Raw genomic sequence first — 19,542 nt, forward strand, 5'->3', positions numbered from 1 at the left:
AACACATCCAGTGAGGTACACATATGCTTTTATTTTATACATGATTTTAATGATTTTTACAGACTTACAAATGCATGACCTTCAAGTATAATTTTTTTTACTGAACAAATGATACAACTGCTTCCCACTGGTTACATATTTATCTTAATCATTTATATTTAGTAGTACTTCTCTGTTTGACCTTGCATCTTTGATTGTGTACAAATTGTCATTTTTCATCCAGTGTAATTCTTGTCATGTTTATGTGCTCTTGTCCTCTGAGATTTATAATTACTACTTTTCTCTGAATATATCTCCAGATCGTATGTAACTTTTGCCCACTACAGTAGACTTATGTTTAAGATTGTAAGTTTTTTAACAATATGTGATATAAGACAATGCTCAGGATTATTTCTCCATGATTGTTACTTTTTGTAGACCATTATTGTGTGTGTAGTTCTTATATAATGAAATTTGTATAGTCACTAGTATTCAAGTAACTTATACCAGAAGTTTGCACTCTACATGTAGTTCTAATAGTTGTTAATGTCCTATATAATTAGTGATGTTCACTACTTTATAGCTGCTACGTAAATTTAGATTGGACGTTATTTGACACTATGGGCAATCCTGTTGAGATACAACTGGATTTGTAAGACTGAGGTCTTAAGCAGTTTTAGATTTACATCTTAAATACAGATAATTTTTAACAGACTACTTCTTGACGATTGTGCACCTATACTGTCAGTAAGGAATGGTGTGTAGTCCGAGGTCTACATATATATTCACACTGTATCCCTACCTTATCAACTGATATGCTTTCCTATGCTATTATCTTCTGTTAATATGACTGTGACTTTTGAATTATGAACTTTTGCACCTACTGTCTTCTTTAATTTTGTATGTACATATACCTTGACTTGCCTGGTCTGGTCTGAGTACCTTCAAGTGACAATCACATATTACACAGAACCACGGACTAAATCATCTTAGTTATTTTAATCATGCTGTACTGGCATATAAGAAACTATGTGGATTTTTATTTAATGCCTGTATAACATGACTTTGTTTATAGAGTTTGTTTATAAAGGCTCAGTCACTACCTAGAACACAATGTATTCACATTGTGCAGTTCACTGTTGCTTCAGTACTAATCATTTTGCATGCTGAATATGATGTATGTAAAGTGATACTTGTAGGATTATTCAGTTCTACTATTACAATGGTTTCTCATTTTCAGGAAAACATAGAATGCTACTTACCATAAAGAAGACACATCATGTTGCAGACAGGCACAATTAAAAGACACGTGCGCTTTCACCCACAGCAGCCTTCATCAGTACACACACACACACACACACACACACACACACACACACACACACACACACAACTGCCAACTCCAGCATCTTGGGCCATAATTTTTTTGATAATGCCTGTCTGCAACTAGATGTGTCTTTTTTCTTTTTTACAGTAAGTAGCAATATATCTTTTCCTACATTGTTTATATTCCTACCTGGAGTTTCCATTGTTTGGTTTTACATTTTCTTGTTATGTAGTAATGTCAGCACTGATAACTTTTTATTATAACTAGTTCTCTAGTTATCTTACCAAACATGGTCTGTAGAAATATTCTACTTAGCCCTTTGCATTTGATACAAAGTTCTCTGTTAAAAAGTTACACTATTACTGCCTGCAGATGTACGAGGGTAATCCCAAAAGTAAGGTCTCCTATTTTTTTATAAGTACATAGACCTGTTTATTTCTACAATGATTTACATCAGTTTAGAGCTTGAACATTTAGCTATTTTTTGACATAATCACCATTTCTGTCGATGCATTTTTGTAGACGCTGTGGCAGTATTCGTATGCCCATGTCATACTAGCTTGCTGCCATGCTGTTCAGAAAGTTATGAACCTCTCCTTTCACCTCGTTGCTGAAGCTGAATTGCTTCTGGCCAAATGTTCTTTTAACTTAGGGAACAGGTGATAGTCACTGGGTGCCAAGTCAGGACTATAGGGTGGTGGTGGGTGGGTGATTATCTTCCACTGAAACTGTTGCAGGAGAGAAATGGTTTGCCAAGTGATGTGTTGGCAAGTGTTGTCATGGAGAATGTGTATGCCATTGCTCAACATTCCTCTTCTCCGGTTCTGAATTGCCCATTTGAGTTTTTTCAGAGTCTCACAGTACCTGTCAGCTTTAATTGTGTTCCCAGTGGGCATAAAGCTGACCAGCAATACCCCTTTCAGACCTCAAAAAACTGTTGTCATGACTTTACCGGCAGACTGTGCTTGTTTGAATTTCTGCTTTGGCAAATAAGGATGTCGCCACTTGCATTATTGTTGCTTGGTCTCAGGTGTAAAGTGGTCTGCCCAGGTTTCATCACCTGTGACAACTGAGTCAGAAAGTTGTCCTGTTCAGCTGTAAGGCGGTGAAGAAATGCATGGGAAGCATCAACTCGTTGCCGCACGTGGTCCTCAGTCAGCACGCGTGGCACCCATCTTGCTCACACCTTCCGGTATTTCAATGTTTCCAATAAAATTCTGTGAGCGGTGCTTCGGGAAACCTCAGGAACCAACACGCAGAGATCATCCAGGGTGATCCGCTGATCTTCATGCAGGCTTTGCTCAACTTTCAACACTGTCTCCTCAGAAACTGATGGTCTCCCACTCCTTTTTTCACCGTGAATTTCGGTCCAACCAGCTGCAAACTCTCTACACCACTTACGAACATTTTTGACATCCATGCATGACTCACCATACACTTCCATTAGTTGGCGATGGATTTCAATCAGCGCAGTGCCCTTTGTGTTCAGAAACTGAACAAATGCGCGCAATTCACACTTGGCGGTAACATCCAATGGGAGCTCCATTATCAACGGCTGCCAAGCCAAGACTAAGCACCTCAGCGTAGCGTGCGCATGTTTACACATAGTGCATGAAGCATTCTTCATAACAATGTGACCAACTACCACACAAACAGAGTTCTGTACTTATAAAAAATAGGAGACCTTACTTTTGGGATTACCCTCGTATCACAGGCATTAGCATCTGTGATGGTATGCTATAGAAGATTGTCTTTGCTTGTTTCATGTGTGTATGTTCCTCCTCCTCCTTTTTATTTTTATTTTTTTTAACCCAGTTATATGCTGCAGTGGTTAGCACTCTGACTCACAGTTGGGAGGACAATGGTTCAAAACCCGCTTCCAGCCATCTAGATTTAGGTTTTTCATGATTTTCCTAAATTGCTCCAAGCAAATGCCAGGATGGTTTCTTTGAAAAGGCATGGCCGATTTCCTTCCCCATCCTCGAGACAGTCCCAACTTGTGCTCCATCTCTAATAACCTCAATGTCAACGGGTCGTTAAGCCAAATCTTCCTTTTTTTATGATTTTTTGTCCCTTTAATGTTTGTTACTACTGTAAGTGCTGTATTTGATTACTGATTGTGGATTCATACTATGGCAGGTTTGAGGCTGTATCAGTCTAAAAGGAACATGAAATATGATTTTATCTATCTGGCTTCACCTTGTAAGTATTTATATGTACATCATATCAACATTATAGTTTAGGTTATATTATTTTTGGGTATATAACATGTTTTCATTTTCAATGTTGAAAGATGTCATGTGTAGATGGTTTATGACCAAAACCAGTTTTAAAATAAACAGCTGATGGTAAAAAAACAATTTTTCAATTACTTAATGACTCTAGGTTGTCACTTAAACAAAACATTAAATACCATGCCTAACCCACAATGTTATTTTATTTTTGGTGTAATATTAAGTGGCAGTGGTAGATAACTTCATGAGGCAATGAAATATAAGAGAAATGAAGTAAGGAAAGCAGTACTGATCTGAAAAAACAACATACCTTACATGAGTATCGAGGCATTTTCAACAGAAAGAAACAGGTGTAGCTTTCTGGCAGAAAATGGTCTGGTGGATTATATTTATCCAGAACCTGAAACAGACAGACATATGGAATGTAAAACAATATAACTGAGACAACAGAAATATCCAGATCTGTAGCCAAATGTGTGAACACAGACCTGTAGCACAAAATCTCGTCCTCTGAAATCAGCAATTGTTCGAGGAAGCCTCGTCCTACCCCAAACAAAACGTAAGAAAAGAGAGCGTTCTTGATTCGTGAATTCTTCCATAACCTCCCAGAACCACTGTATCAGTAGTGAATTAGCATCTTCACCTGATGGAGAAAAAAATAAACATATATGACATGTATACAAAGTCCTTGCATATTTTATTTAATATGTGAGACACAGACAATGCAAATAATTCTCAAATTCAAATTTTCTTCAGTCTATTTATGCATTGAAATAGGCAAACAAAATATTAGGTAGATTACACAAAGTTGATGGAACTGTAGGGCGGTGATTATGAAGTGGGTTTGCATTATGCATAACAGATACCTATCCTAACTGCTGTTTCTATGAAGGAATAGTCATAAAGTTCCAATTTTCAGTTATATTGCCTCATATGGTGGTTAGTGTAAAAATTCAATGTGTGGCTCCACAAAATAATGTCAATTATGTAGTCAAAAAGAAAAACTATGAAAGCTGTAAGAATGAAATAACAAAGCACAAAGAACACATGTCTAGTGTACAATTTAACATCAGTTCATTGATGATGGATTTCAAGAAACTTACAGAAGAAAAAAGTGTACTGAACACAACAAAATAGAGGCGTGAAAGTTCAGTTTTCTCGGAGAGTTGAATGGAAGTAAAGTTCAAAAGATGCAAACAGATAATGCAGGGTATACAACATTGTGAAGCAAACAGAAAATCACTTTCAAGCTCTTTCTACTATGGATTGTGATAATGTTGTTAACAGTTCGAGTGTACCATGTGGAAAACAAAGTGACTTCATGAATGAGGTACAACATGGAATATTTCAGCTGTACTTAAGTAAAAGATCATAGGCGAAATTGCTCTCAAAAAATTTGCCACCGATAAGCTATTCACCTGAGACATTATCGACTTATGTTAACAAAAAAGAGAAAATAAATAGTGCCAAATAAGGCATTGCACAAAGCAAAGGTGGGCAGAAAATCGGTAAGCTCCAAGCAGCAAATACATGTAAAATTGAACTGTATGCAGACAGCCAAGGGCAAAGTATAGCCACTGAATTTTGGTGGACAAGCAGACAGAATTTTAATTGCATAGTAAAGCCAAGAGCAAAATATAGTGCTGCTACATCAATGAGTCAGGAAAAAATTTCCTCACTGAGCAGAAAGCACTTTTCCATCTTCCTGGCAGGATCAAACAATGTCACAAGGAATGGAAAAAAGGATCCCTAAATCTTGTTAAAAAGAAAATCGTGTGAGCTGAGAGGAACAAACGTTATTGTTTTTGCAGTTTCACATTGTTACAACTTAAGAGAATGGCCCTGTTTACAAACAAAGAAATTGAAAGATGAAAAATATTTGCAGGCAGTTTGAAAACGTAACATTTGTGAACATTAGCAATTTGGGGAAAAGATTCCACACAGCACACAGTTTTCATCTAAATATACTTGGAAACAACATTATAGTAACAAAAATTTTAGATGTAGTAAATAAAATCTCAAATGTGCAGTGTGATGATGTAGGAGTCATACCTCTCATGGACAAGAAGAGTGGGTTACCTGGAGACTCAAATGAGAAATCTGCTGTCAGTGAAGCTACACCTCTCCAAGACAAACATGAGGTTTTGTCAATGCAAGTGAACAACCCAAATGCAAGCAGCTCACAGAAAAGCACAATGGTTGTAGAAGAGCAAACACCAGAAATAAGTGAAACAGCAGCAGCACAATCATCATCATCATTATCATTATCAGAAGCAGCAGCATCAACATCAACAACAACAACAGTAGCAGTAGCAGAACCAACAACAGCTGGAGCAGCAGTACAGAAGAGCTTAAGGAGGAGCCAAAGGGAAAATACATCTGTGTCACTCAATGATAATTTTTTATGGTTTCAAGCCAGGAAGAACATAAAAATGTGAAAAATCAGGCTGCCAACTCACTGTTAAGTCACAGTAACATCTTATTTTTAAACATTCAGGGTCTTGAAAATAAAGTTGAAATACTGGAGGAGTCATTGCTACAAAAAAGTAGTTTTTTCTATGTTTATCTGAACATTGGCTTAAACCACGACAAATAAAATGTACCAGAAGATTTTATAAACATGGAAACAGTTTTTGCAGATCTCAGTACCATAATGGTGGTACTGTTTTCTATGTTTCAAATAAAACAGAGTTAAGGGCACTTGATCTTAGTGGCTCATGTGTAGAGAAACACTTTGAGATTACTGGAATCATGCATGATGTAATGAAACTTATCTTAGTATGTATTTACCATTCTCCTAGCTCAGACGAAAAACATTTTTAGATAATTTAGACAGTGTACTCTGTTACATAACAAAGTGGAAACAATATGTAACTACAATTGGGGGAGACTTTAAGTCAAGCTCAGATGTAACATGTAACAAATCCGGTGTAAATAGGTTACTGAATATGCTAAGGGAGCACAACTTCCGTCATATAAATTCAGAACCAACAAGACTGAAAGCATGCTTAGATAATGCTTTTGTCAACTGAGTTTGTGAGATGTACTTCACCAGCACAAAGAAATTTGATTTTTCCGACCACTCCATATTAACAGTAAGGTTAAGACATTTTATAAAAGGGGATTGGAACAAGGCTGTACAAAAGTTACCAAAATCGAATACCTTAATACTAACAAAAACCAATTTCAGAAAACTAACACAAAAGCTGAGCATAACACACAAGCTGAGCATAACTAAGTGGGGTAAATTATTTCAAAGATGTGATTCCAATGTCCAAACAGTTTATGAAATATTTCACTACTACTTAATAGATATGTTAAAAGCTCATCTTGTTCCAAAGAAATATCATAAAACAAGAAAGGGTAAATTGTGGTAACCAAAGAGTTGAAGAATTTAAAAAATAAGTACTGCTGTTAAAGCACCTTGGCAAAGTAAATAATTCTAATGAAATTAAGGACCTCAAAATAACCACTAAGAAACTGTATAAGAAAGAGCTACAATTGGCTAAACACTAATCTCATAAAAATAGTAAAGCTAGTGAAAAACAGTCTGGTCAGTAATTAATACTGTTAAAGGTGAAATCAGAAATTACGATAAGACAGTTCCAGTACCAGCAGATATGTTCAACAAATATTTTGTAAGCTGTTCTGACGAAATCAAAAAGTTGATCAGTAAACCTAATATAATATGTATAGATTATCTTAACAGCACAAACCTAAATCATACACAGACTGGACCTTGATTGAAACACTTCAAAGAGGTATGTCAAGAGAAAGTTCTTAAAATTGTCAAAGATATGAAAAAGCCATACAGTAAAGATATTTTTAATACAGAAAACAATCTACTGAAAGAAATAATACATTACATTGCAGCACCAGTAATACATTCTATGAACTTGTGTCTCATAGAAGGGGCTTTTCCTGATCCTTTCAAACTATCCATGGTGACTCCAGTCTTTCAGAAGGGTACAAATCTGATATAGCAAATTACAGGCCAGTTTCACTAATTCCAGTATTAGTCACAATCTTTGAAGACATAATATATCAGCAGATGTATCAGTACCAAGAACTTAATGATATGTTAAGTACATCACAGTTTGGTTACAGAAAAGAAAAGAAAGTCAACTATAAATGCCACAGAACTCTTAGTGAGAGATATTTTAGCAGCATTTGAGGACCATGCTTACGTAAAGGTAAGATTATGTGATCTGTGGCCTTTGACTACGTTGACCACTCTGTCTTGCTCTCTAAACTTGAGTACAATGGAATATGTGACAAAAGTTTAAAACTCATCAAATATACCTTAATAAAAGGAATAATAATAATTAATAAAAGGAAGTCATCTAACACGCTTGAGGCTCAACATGGAGTGCAAAAGAGATCAAAATTAGGACCACTTCTATTCCTTGTACATATAAATGACTTACCGGGAAATATAGACATAAAGACAAATATGTATGCAGAAGAAACAACTTTTCTGTCAATAAACCGTGTATTTGATAACCTTGTTAGTAGTATGAATGTGGCAAAAAAAAATGCAGTATCATGGTTTAATGTGAATGGTCTACTATTAAATGAGAAAGAGATCCAGAATATGTAGTTGTCTATCAAAGATTGTCCAAGTAGAAAAACAAAATGCAAAATTTTTACATATCATATTTGACTTATTAACATGGAACTCTCATGTTGAACAAATAGTGGTTAAACTGTCAAGAGTTATATATCTGCTGAAGAGGCAGATGTGGTGTGTGACATTTGAATATGTGTGGACAGTGAACTTTTTTTTTTTTGATTCATTTTAAATCTGCTTTAAAGTATTAGTAAAGTAATAAGTGAAATTCTATTGATCCAGAAGAAAGCAATGTGAGTAATGGGAAAGGTAGATAACAGGACACGTTGTAAACTACTGTTCATTAAATATAGAATATTAACAGTTATTAATCTATATGTTCTTGATAGTGTTAACTATATACTAGCTGAACAACCAAATTTGGCTGTAACGAATCAAAGGCATGGCAAGAATACAAGAATCTGTACTTCTCTGCTCCTTCCAAAAAATAGATTAGCAAAAGCTAACAGTCATAATTACATGGCAATAAAATTATATAACAAATTGTCTAAAAATGCCTCAAGCACGCCAATCGCAGTAAATGAAAAGTTACACAACTTCTTGTCAACTAACCCATTCTATTCATTAGAAGAATTTTTAGAAATGCCCAATATCAACTTAAATATGTAAAAATGTATTTTATAAAATAATAGGTTAAGTGAACTGATGAAGTCCATTGCATGTAATAATGCTCAATGACTAATAAAGACTCTGAATCTATCTCTTTCATATTGCCAATATCCACCCTAGCAAAGATCACTGCTAACCTCAGATGCAGTTGCAGTTGGACCCGAGTGCGCAGAGATGGCACTGGACATGTGCGAGAGTTGTGCAGGTTTGAATGTGTGTCCCCTTGTTTTATCTATGTCTGATGAAGGACTTAGTCTGATAACTAATAATATCTAGCAGTCTTCTTTCGATGTGCTTGTCTGTAACTCCACACCTCCTTTATTTAGTGGGTAGAAATAATTCCTTTTCATATTGTTGTTAGGACATGAGACTAGTTATTGTGGTCCCATTGCCCTTCACATATCTGAAAATGTGGACAGAAGGCTGATTTAGAGTCCATTGGTCAATAATCTAGTAACTTATGGGTCTGCATTACCTTGATTTTCTTAAGGAATCCCACTGATAGTGTGTATCTTCCCTCACACACTGGTTCGAAAATGATACAGCTATCACATTTGCATGATTTGCATGTTTTGCAATGTCTCTCAAGGACGAATCACTGTCATAAAATTCAATAATGTAACCCCTCAGGAGGACGTTATTATCAGGAGAAACAAAACTGGTGTTCTACAGATCAGAGCATGGAATGTCAGATTCCTTAACAGGGAAATGGATAGGTTAATGTTAGTCGATAGCAGGAGGAACAAGACTTTTGGTCAGGTGAATACAGAGTTATAAATACAAAATCAAATTGGGGTAATGCAGGAATAGGTTTAACAATGAATAAAAAAATAGGAGTGCGGGTAAGCTACTACAAACAGCATAGTGATTGCATTATTGTAGGCAAGATAGACACAAAGCCCATGCCTACCACAGTAGTACAAGTTTATATGCCAACTAGCTCTGCAGATGACGAAGAGATTGAAGAAATGTATGTAGGGATAAAAGAAATCATTCAGATACTGAGAGGAGACGAAAATTTAATAGTCATGGGGGACTGGAATTTGATAGTAGGAAAAGGAAGAGAAGGAAAAGTCATAGGTGAGTATGGAATGGGGATAAGGAATGAAAGAGGAAGCTGCCTGGTAGAATTTTGCACAGAGAACAACTTAATCATATCTAACACTTGGTTTAAGAATCATGACAGAAGGATGTACACATGGAAGAACCCTGGAGATACTAACAGGTTTCAGATAGATATTTAAATATGTCTGCTTGTGTCTGTATATGTGTGGATGGATATGTGTGTGTGTGTGTGTGTGTGTGTGTGTGTGTGTGTGTGTGTGTGTGTGTGTGTGTGCGCGCGAGTGTATACCCATCCTTTTTTCCCCCTAAGGTAAGTCTTTCCGCTCCCGGGATTGGAATGACTCCTTACCCTCTCCCTTAAAACCCACATCCTTTCATCTTTCCCTCTCCTTCCCTCTTTCCTGATGAGGCAACAGTTTGTTGCGAAAGCTTGAATTTTGTGTGTATGTTTGTGTTTGTTTGTGTGCCTGTCGACCTGCCAGCACTTTCATTTGGTAAGTCACTACATCTTTGTTTTTAGAAGATATATTGAATTTGATTGGTGAAAGGAGGGAATATAAAAATACAGTAAATGGAGCTAGCAACAAGGAAAACAAATGTCTCAAAAATGAGATCAATAGGAAGTGAAAAATGGCTAAGCAGGGATGGCTAGAGGCCAAATGTAAGGATGTAGAGGCATGTATCACTAGGGGTACGATAGATACTACCTACAGGAAAATTAAGGAGACCTTTGGAGAAAAGAGAACCACTTGCATGAATATCAAGAGCTGAGATGGAAAACCAGTTCAAAGCAAAGAAGGGAAAGCAGAAAGGTGGAAGGAGTATATAGAGGGTCTATACAAGGGCGATGTACTGGAGGGCAATATTAAGGAAATGAAAGAGGACGTAGATGAAGATGAAATGGGAGATATGATACTGTGTGATGAGTCTGACAGAGCACTTATCTTAGAAGATAGATTAAGGAAAGGAAAACCTATGTTTCTAGCATTTGTAGACTTAGAGGAAGCTTTCAACAATGTTGACTGGAATACTCTCTTTCAAATTCTGAAAGTAGTAAGTGTCAAATACAAGGAACAAAAGGCTATTTACAATTTGTATAGAAACGAGATGGCAGTTATAAGAGTTGAGGGGCATGAAAGGGAAGCAGTGGTTGGGAAGGGAATGAGACCGGGTTGTAGCCTATCCGTGATGTTATTCAATCAGTAAATTGAGCTAACAGGAAAGGAAACAAAAGAAAAATTCGGAGTAGGTATTAAAATCCATGGAGAAGAAATAAAAACTTTGAGCTTTGGCAATGACATTGTAATTCTGTCAGAGACAGAAAAGGACTTGGAAGAGCAGTCGAACAGAATGGAGAGGATATAAGATGAAAATCAACAAAAGCAAAACAAGGATAATGGATTGTAGTCGAATTAAATCAGGTGATGCTGAGGGAATTAGATTAGGAAATGATACACTTAGAATAGTAGTTGAGTTTTGCTATTTGGGGAGCAAAATAACTGATGATGGTCGAAGTAGGGAGGATATAAAATGTAGACTAGCAATGGCAAGCATTTCTGAAGAAGAGAAATTTGTTAACACCAACTACAGATTTAAGTGTCATGAAATCTCTTCTGAAAGTATTTGTATGGAGTGGAGCAATGTATGGAAGAGAAACATGGACGATAAATAGTTTAGAGAAGAAGAGAATAAAGGCTTTCGAAATGTGGTGCTACAAAAGAATGATGAAGATTAGATGGATAGACCACAAAACTAATGAAGAGGTACTGAATAGAATTGGGAAGAAGAGGAATTTGTGGCACAACTTGACTAGAAGAAGGGATCAGTTGACAGGACATGTTCTGAGGCATCAAGGGATCACCAATTTTGTACTGGAGAGCAGCATGGAGGGTAAAAATTATAGACACACACTAATCAGATTCAGAAGGATGTAGGTTGCAGTAGGTACTTGGAGATGAAGCAGCTTGCACAGGATAGGGTAGCATGAAGAGCTGCATCAAACCAGTCTCTGCACTGAAGACCACCACCACCACCACCACCACCACCAACAACAACAACAACAACGACAACAACAACCCCTCTTGAACACATCTTAGTTAAGGTTTCACATGCAAACCTTCCCTTGAGACATAACTGATTTCTGAAGCTGCAATAAAAGTGGATGCTATGGTAACAGTGACTGATGAATGTCATGGGCTGCACTTTTACAAGTGGAATACCCGGTGAAGAAAATACATTTTGTTGTTTTGTTGGCATGTGTTGTACAAGTAAGTTTACACCATTTTCCCTACCTGCCATGTTTGAAGCAAATCTGTTGAGTTCTCCAGGGATAATTATTCATCGGGGATAAGGGGGTAATATTAATACATGTAGAACAAACAGATATATTTTAGGTCATCAAAATTACAGTGCTTTTAGAAGAATGCTTAAACAGACACATTACAATACCACGTCACAAGGAGGAGCTATTACCTGCTGTAACACTCAGAACAATGTCCCTGAATCACCTATTTTCAGAAACATAGAGGGACTCTTATACAACTACTTTGCAACTAAGAAGCAACATAAAACCTTTAGTAGATCATTTGCTGCTAAACTGCAGTTGCTCCATTAGTGACACAAAGAAGTACACATTGCTATGGCAATTGCAATGCACAGACTCATACATTCATGAACATAAATTAGTCATTACATTAAAAAATGTGTGAGTGGACATCAGTTTTCAGGTAGTCTAGTTAGTTTCTGGGCAGACTTCAACATTTCTGAGGATTTCATTTCCTTCCAAATTTGTTTAATGCCTGTCAAAAACTGGCATCCCACGTAATTAACATTCAGCTTAGGAATGACATTCATCTCTTGATCTCTGCTGCAATGTATGTTGGAAGTGTCAACATTAAGATCCAACCTGTTTACACATTTTAAAAAGTTATGTTGCTCCACAAACTGTCGACATGGACATTTGTCTTAACAATACTTTATACCTGCATAAGAAAATGGAAGACACTTATTGATGGAGATGTGAGCAATATATTTCCTGGAGTGGTGCCATAGCCTCTAATAGATGTAAACAAACATTACGGCATATCAGACAAATTTATAAGTGAAAGGCACACAAACTTAGGGCATTTTGTAACTCTTCATGCTTGATTAACCACATACCCTGACATGTGATAAATCAAATGTTCCTTTGCTGACTTGCTTTCCAGAATTACCAGCACAAATTGTGAATCAGCTTGAGCTTCTGTGAAATTATGTCTTCCCATTCCCAAACTCTGTCTCTCTGATTTTGTCCGGAATATCTGGCTAATGTCCCCATTTGGCTTATGTATAATCTCAACGAATATTCACGTTTATAATCACAGTTTTCACTGGAAGATAATGAAGGTTTTACAGGAATGTAAACATACTGTGCTATGTGCAAACTGACATAGTCTGTTACTGATGGATGATATGTGTATTAATTCCATATGGACATTTGAGATCCTTTGCCAAATTTGGAAATGTATTTCTGAAGGAAGTGACAACAATCCACACTTCAAACAATGTCTGTATCCTTTGGGCAACTTAATCTTTAAAAGTATGCTATCCAGAAAAAAAACTAGTTATCATACCAAATTCCCTAATTATTTTTTAATTAACATTTCTTTAACACTGTATCAGCCATGATTTTATGTTTCTTACTGAGTGTTGAATGAACTAGGACATCTGCATGCAGCTTTCCTAGACTGGTTTTGACATTGGCTGTTCTCAGATTATTATGTAATCACAGAACTTCCAGTACTTACACTTCAATGTTCTTTTTAATGAAACTACTGTGATTTCCAATCCTGACTCAGTCTCACTTTCCTCTTGTTTACCATCTTCTCTACCACAACTTTTCTTTTGCAAATGATTTATAGTCAATTTTCTTTTGTGTAATATTTTGGGTGCACTCAGCCCATTGAGGCCAATTGAAGAGCTACTTGATAGGAAAGTAGTGTCTCTGGTCACGAAAACTGACAATGGCCAGGAGAATAGTGTGCTAACCACATGCCCCTCCATATCTGCATCGAGTGATGCCCATGGGCTGAGGATGAGATGGCGACCAATTGGTACCATTGGGCCTTTAAGGCCTGTTTGGATGGAGATTAGTTTAGTTTAAAATATCTTGAATAGCTATTTCAGTAAATGGGGAAATAAGTAAGGAACAGCTCCTAAGTTCAGAGACCATCTTTGTCTTGATATTTCAGCTTGTTTACTCTCAATGATAAACAAGTCTGTTTTGTAATAAGTTTGTCTGTAAAATGTGGGTCCACAAAGAACACCTGTAAGTCAGATGTCTGTCTGTTTGAGGAATTGCTCTCACTTCATTTAAAAATTTTACTACTTTTTTTTGAGGTTTAAGAAGTGTTTACTTTACTTTCTCTGTAGCCAGATCTGTACAGTGGAATAAACAATGGACATTTTTTCTCGATTTCCCCTTGTAAATAAAAATAACTAGAGCTCCTAAACATGACATTATCACCACAGCCTTCAGCTATTTCACAAATATCATCATAAGCAAACTCACAAAATTACCATAGATGACAGCAACATACTTGGTCTGATTAAGTAGAATAATGCCAAATTTTGTCTCTGGTTGTAGTTCGTGGGCATGAAAGCTGTCCTACGGTATGCACAGGGACACTAGCTATTGTAAGTTTATAAAAGGGAACAGTGGAGTAACAGTGCAGATTTAATGGATGTAGTCTAGAGATATCACAGTAGTGCATAAACAGAGGATGGATCTCAGCAGTGTTGCTATCAGAAAGCAAAAGCAGTAGTAGAGTTCTGCACTTCAACTTTCATGAAATAACTGTAAGATCTTAGCATGCCTTCTCATGCTCAATGGGTTACATGCTACAGCAAATGCAAATATAACTGCAAATAAAAAAATTAAATGAGTAGCATATACAACAAATTCCAAGATGAAAACAAACCAGAACATAAAATAATAATAGTATTATTTGAGTTTACCTTTGTAAGTAGCTACAGATTTCAGAAGTGTTAGAGGGATGTCAGGAGAACCACAGACCATAGTTTCCAGCTCATAACCACTGAATAGTGACAACAATGGAACAGGAATTACTTTTGCCATTCCTTCACGGACAGCCTTTACCTGCTCATCAAATTCGTGTAATCTGCCACAAAGAAGAATAGTATTTTCAGATTATCAACAAGTAAAATGGTTGTGATTCTCTATAACTTACTCTTACATATCCACCATACAAACTTGTGTTACAATGAAACACAAATTATTGGGTCACCTGATATATAAACAAGCAAAGGAAATCATTCAACACTTGTATGAATGCAAACATAATCTAAGAGAGAAATGATGGTGTTGTATCTGCATCATCATGTTACACTTCAAGACATTACAATATTCCACACTATAATTTCACACGAAAATGTCACAGATAAAAATGGAGAGGGCAGCAGTAGCAAAGTAAATATCATTCACTGTGTTGACACTATCACTGAATGATCAATAAAATGAATTCTCTACATTCACTGACACACTGATGTAACTGTGAGTGAGTTATTAATCATGCACATGATTGTCTCCCAATGGTTAGTGCAATGTCTTCAAAGTGAGACTGTGATATCATGCGAGCTCAAAATAATCTAGTAGTTTGTTGCTGGCTGTTGTGACTTTGACTTCAAAGCATTTAACATCAAGAGTATAAAATTTCTGGCATGTATAAACCAAGACACACTTACATGCACATGAAAGAATATTATTAACAGAAAGAATATTATTAACACACAATATCAACCCCATACTGAAAGAAAAACAGGTAAGATACATATAAGAGTTTGAGCACTCCGTTCATATAACTAAATTCAGCTTGTGTGCTCTGCAATGATAAAGTAACTGTGAACCAAGGAAGGACTGCCTTTTATGTTGGAAACATATGCTGAAGAAAATCAATGTACTCCAAGAAATTCAAAACATGAAGATGTTTTGTTTAAGGAGCAAACCAAACTCACTGCATTGGCTCCAGGATCATGTAATGTTGAGCATCAAGTGTATCTACTTGGATAAATATACTGAAAAAAATGATCATATAATCAAAGATGTCTGTCATTACAGGTGCATTAGTAAAATACTAGAAAAATGACAGCACTCATTAAAAATATTACAATATAAAAATTTATAAATATGAAAGACAGTAGCTTCCCCAAAAAGGAGTAATTCAAAACTCACTTATTAGAAATATACAAAATCATTATTGACTCAAATCCTGTAAATGACCTTTTATTTGCACCACATTCAGTTCTCGAATCCTGCACTTTGCACCAGTTCAAAACAGGTTTGCTGCTTCTAATAAGTATTTAAAAATTTCAATGGAAGGGCAAGCAAATGCATGCTTAAGCTTTGAAGTAAACACATTATTAGTCAGTTCATAAAATATTGCACAGTGAGTGGTAAGTGGCAAATCAAATCTGGGAATCAAGGCCAAGTATATGACCAGACCTTAAAAACCTGCGAGGAGTTGATTTTAGTAGCAATGAATCACATTTAGCATTTTTAGCATTATAGATCTCGATGGTATTTTATTACAACAAAGATTTCACTGAATTGTTTATTTTTTAATGTGAGAACAATTTTTTACTTGATAGTGCTCTATCAACTACCATTCATTGTGGAAGTTTATCTGCAGTAGATGTAAACAGTATAATGTCATCAACAAAACAAAGGTTGCTCAAAAATGTTCTGTTCAAATGTATTCCTTCTTTGTCTTTCCAGTTAAAGATCTAAAAACTTCCCAAGGGCTATGGAGGATACTTTTTCTGCCAGGAAACCTCCTTGCAGACTCCTCTCACAATTCTGAATTTCTCATCATCTTGATGTAGTCTAGTGGAAGCTGATCTTCAACATATATTTAAGATCCTTTATTACCCACTGATCACATAAAACAGAACAGATTTAGTCACTAACTACAGAACTGACACCAAATGTATTTTTATTACAGGAAATATAGTTAAATCTAATGTTCCTTCTTTTTTAATATTCTTAAAAAGCTAGGTTCAATGCTTTTACAAATAGTTCTTTCACTTTGTAAAATGGATATTCCAGTAACTAATCATAAACCTTGACTTTAAAAGTATTGTAGAGTACAGACAGGCAGATTTTGGAAGTTTACAAAAAAATTTAGACATGTAATTTTGTGTGTGTGTGTGTGTGTGTGTGTGTGTGTGTGTGTGTGTGTGTGTGTGTGTGTTTCCTCTTGGGTAGTCTGTGTATTGGGATAACAAATTCCACTTTACCTCTCATATTCTCTCTGGTGTCAAACTCACTTAAATTGCTTTTGGCATAAAATAATATTGTATAGATGTACAGGTTTACAATAATCAGTATCTTTAGTCTGATAACGAGGGAATGACAGTATTCTTTGTGTCTAATCATACTGAAACTTGTCAGGTGGAGAACGAAATACAGCATATCCAGAGCATGGAGCTCATGCAGCTTATTGCCATCTTTCAGACTTTAAAAAAGATCAAATCATTTGCATAAAAGACGAGGGAGCATTGTTGTGACAGATCACACAGACGTTTGGTTTAGCACAGTGACTTCAGAACAAATGAGATGGATTCAGGATAACAGTGTGGAAAGAAGATTAGGTACAAGTCCTTCCAAATGGACTATACTAAGAGAAAATTACAGGATTCTTAGATTGGCTCTGATGAATACATGGATGAGAACAGCTGAAATTTGGGTAGACGTTAGAGACAGTGTGTCACCACAAATTGTCAGGAACAGATTGCTGGAAGCTGGGTTGAGAACTCAAGTTGCCAGGCACTTTTTACCATTGTCACCATACCACAGACAACAGAGATGTGTATATGGCATAGATACAGAGTCATCTGGGGCACTGAGTGGCAATCTGTAGCGTTCATCACCTGAGGTGTCATGCTCATGGCTGACAGATTGACACCAGTGTGTAGTAGTAGTAGTAGTAGTAGTAGTAGTAGCAGCAGCAGCAGCAGCAGCAGCTTTATTCACCCATAGATCTCTTTTTACAAGGATCTAGGACATGTCAAATTGATAAATATCAGACATATGCTTCATGATGTAACACTTTCCATTTGTCAGTGTACATTCCAACCCATTTAATAATGCAATCAATGTGATAGTCTAACTGTTTACTAGCTTACTTTGTACATATTTACAACAATGTAGGAAAAGACAGATTGCTACTTACCATAAAGAACACACATCAAGTTGCAGATAGGCACAATTAAAAGATACATAAAGCTTTCAGCCATGGCCTTCCTCAGTAAGACACACACACACACACACACACACACACACACACACACACACACACACACACACACACCATTCACACACACTCAGACAAGCAACCACACCTCACGTATGCACGACCGCCAACTCCAGCATCTCTGGCTGGAACGAATTCCGGCCCGAGATGCTGGAGCTGGCAGTCGCATGTGCCTGAAGTGTGCTTGCTTTTTGTGTGTGTGTGTGTGTGTGTGTGTGTGTGTGTGTGTGTGTGTGTGTGTGTGTGTTTTGCTGCCAAAGGCTGTGTTCAAAAGCTTTATGTGAGTATCTTTTAAATGTGCCTGTCTGCAACTTGATGTTTCATCTTTACGGTAAGTAGCAATCTGTTTTTCCTACATTGTTGATATTCCTACCTGGAGTTTCCATTGTTTGATTTGTATATCTTTAGTTATTAACAAAATTAATTCTTGAGTTTTATTAGGATTAGAAGAGTTCATTACATGGAAACCAATTCACTAATAGTTCTAATTTTTTTCAGTTGCGGAACACTATTCTGCGGTGCCAGGGCACGTAATAAGCATTGCTGTATCATCTGCATAACTGAAGAAATCCTAACTCCTGATCTACATATCTTAAGCCACTATTTCCACAAATGGAGGTTACAACCAAACTCAAATAAAACAGAAGTTTCATGTTTTCATCTGTTCTACAGATGGCACACAGAGCCCTTGATGTCTATTTTGAAGGAGACAAACTTCATCATAATACGCATACAAAATATTTTGGGATCATGTTAGATAGGATACTTTCTTTTGAACAGCAGTTGACACGAACATCTGCTAAGCTCAAAACCAGAAACAACATTCTCCATAAACTCTGCGGCTCTCATTGGGTATCATCAGCAGACACTCTCAGGGTACCAGCACTCGGTTTGGTATACTCAGCAGCAGAGTACTGTGCACCTGCCTGACTTGGCTGGTACTCAAAGACATTTTGATCAAATCCTTCTGTGTGTATGATCATTGTGGTGTCACCGCCAGACACCACACTTGCTAGGTGGTAGCTTTAAATCGGCCGCGGTCCATTTAGTACATGTCGGACCCGCGTGTCGCCACTGTGTGATCGCAGACCGAGCGCCACCACAAGGCAGATCTCGAGATACGGACCAGCACTCGCCTCAGTTGTACGACGACTTTGCTAGCGACTACACTGACGAAGCCTTTCTCTCATTTGCCGAGAGACAGTTAGAATAGCCTTCAGCTAAGTCAATGGCTACGGCCTAGCAAGGTGCCATTAACCATTTTAAGATAGAGTCTCACTTGTATCATCAAGGAATGCTGTACACAAATAATGGATTAAAAGTTAAGTATATTAGCAGCTATGTACTTTTCTTGTAACCATTTATTACGTATCCTGTTTCAGACCTCTC

At 36.7% G+C, this 19,542-nt stretch overlaps 1 protein-coding gene across 1 annotated transcript in view; it reads right to left on the minus strand.

The window, feature by feature from the left end:
* The window catches only part of LOC126469882 (E3 ubiquitin-protein ligase HERC2), an 846,528-nt gene that overhangs the window by 17,922 nt on the left and 809,064 nt on the right, over positions 1 to 19,542 (minus strand). Inside the window, exons 81-83 of the mRNA XM_050097213.1 lie at positions 14,840 to 15,003; positions 4,029 to 4,183; positions 3,851 to 3,940 (exon numbers count right to left, since the gene is read on the minus strand). Of these exons, the coding sequence (XP_049953170.1) occupies positions 3,851 to 3,940; positions 4,029 to 4,183; positions 14,840 to 15,003 (409 nt within the window). The remainder of the gene's footprint in view (positions 1 to 3,850; positions 3,941 to 4,028; positions 4,184 to 14,839; positions 15,004 to 19,542) is intronic.

Source organism: Schistocerca serialis, chromosome 3 (genome assembly GCF_023864345.2).
Source record: "Schistocerca serialis cubense isolate TAMUIC-IGC-003099 chromosome 3, iqSchSeri2.2, whole genome shotgun sequence".
Classification (NCBI taxonomy): domain Eukaryota; kingdom Metazoa; phylum Arthropoda; class Insecta; order Orthoptera; family Acrididae; genus Schistocerca; species Schistocerca serialis.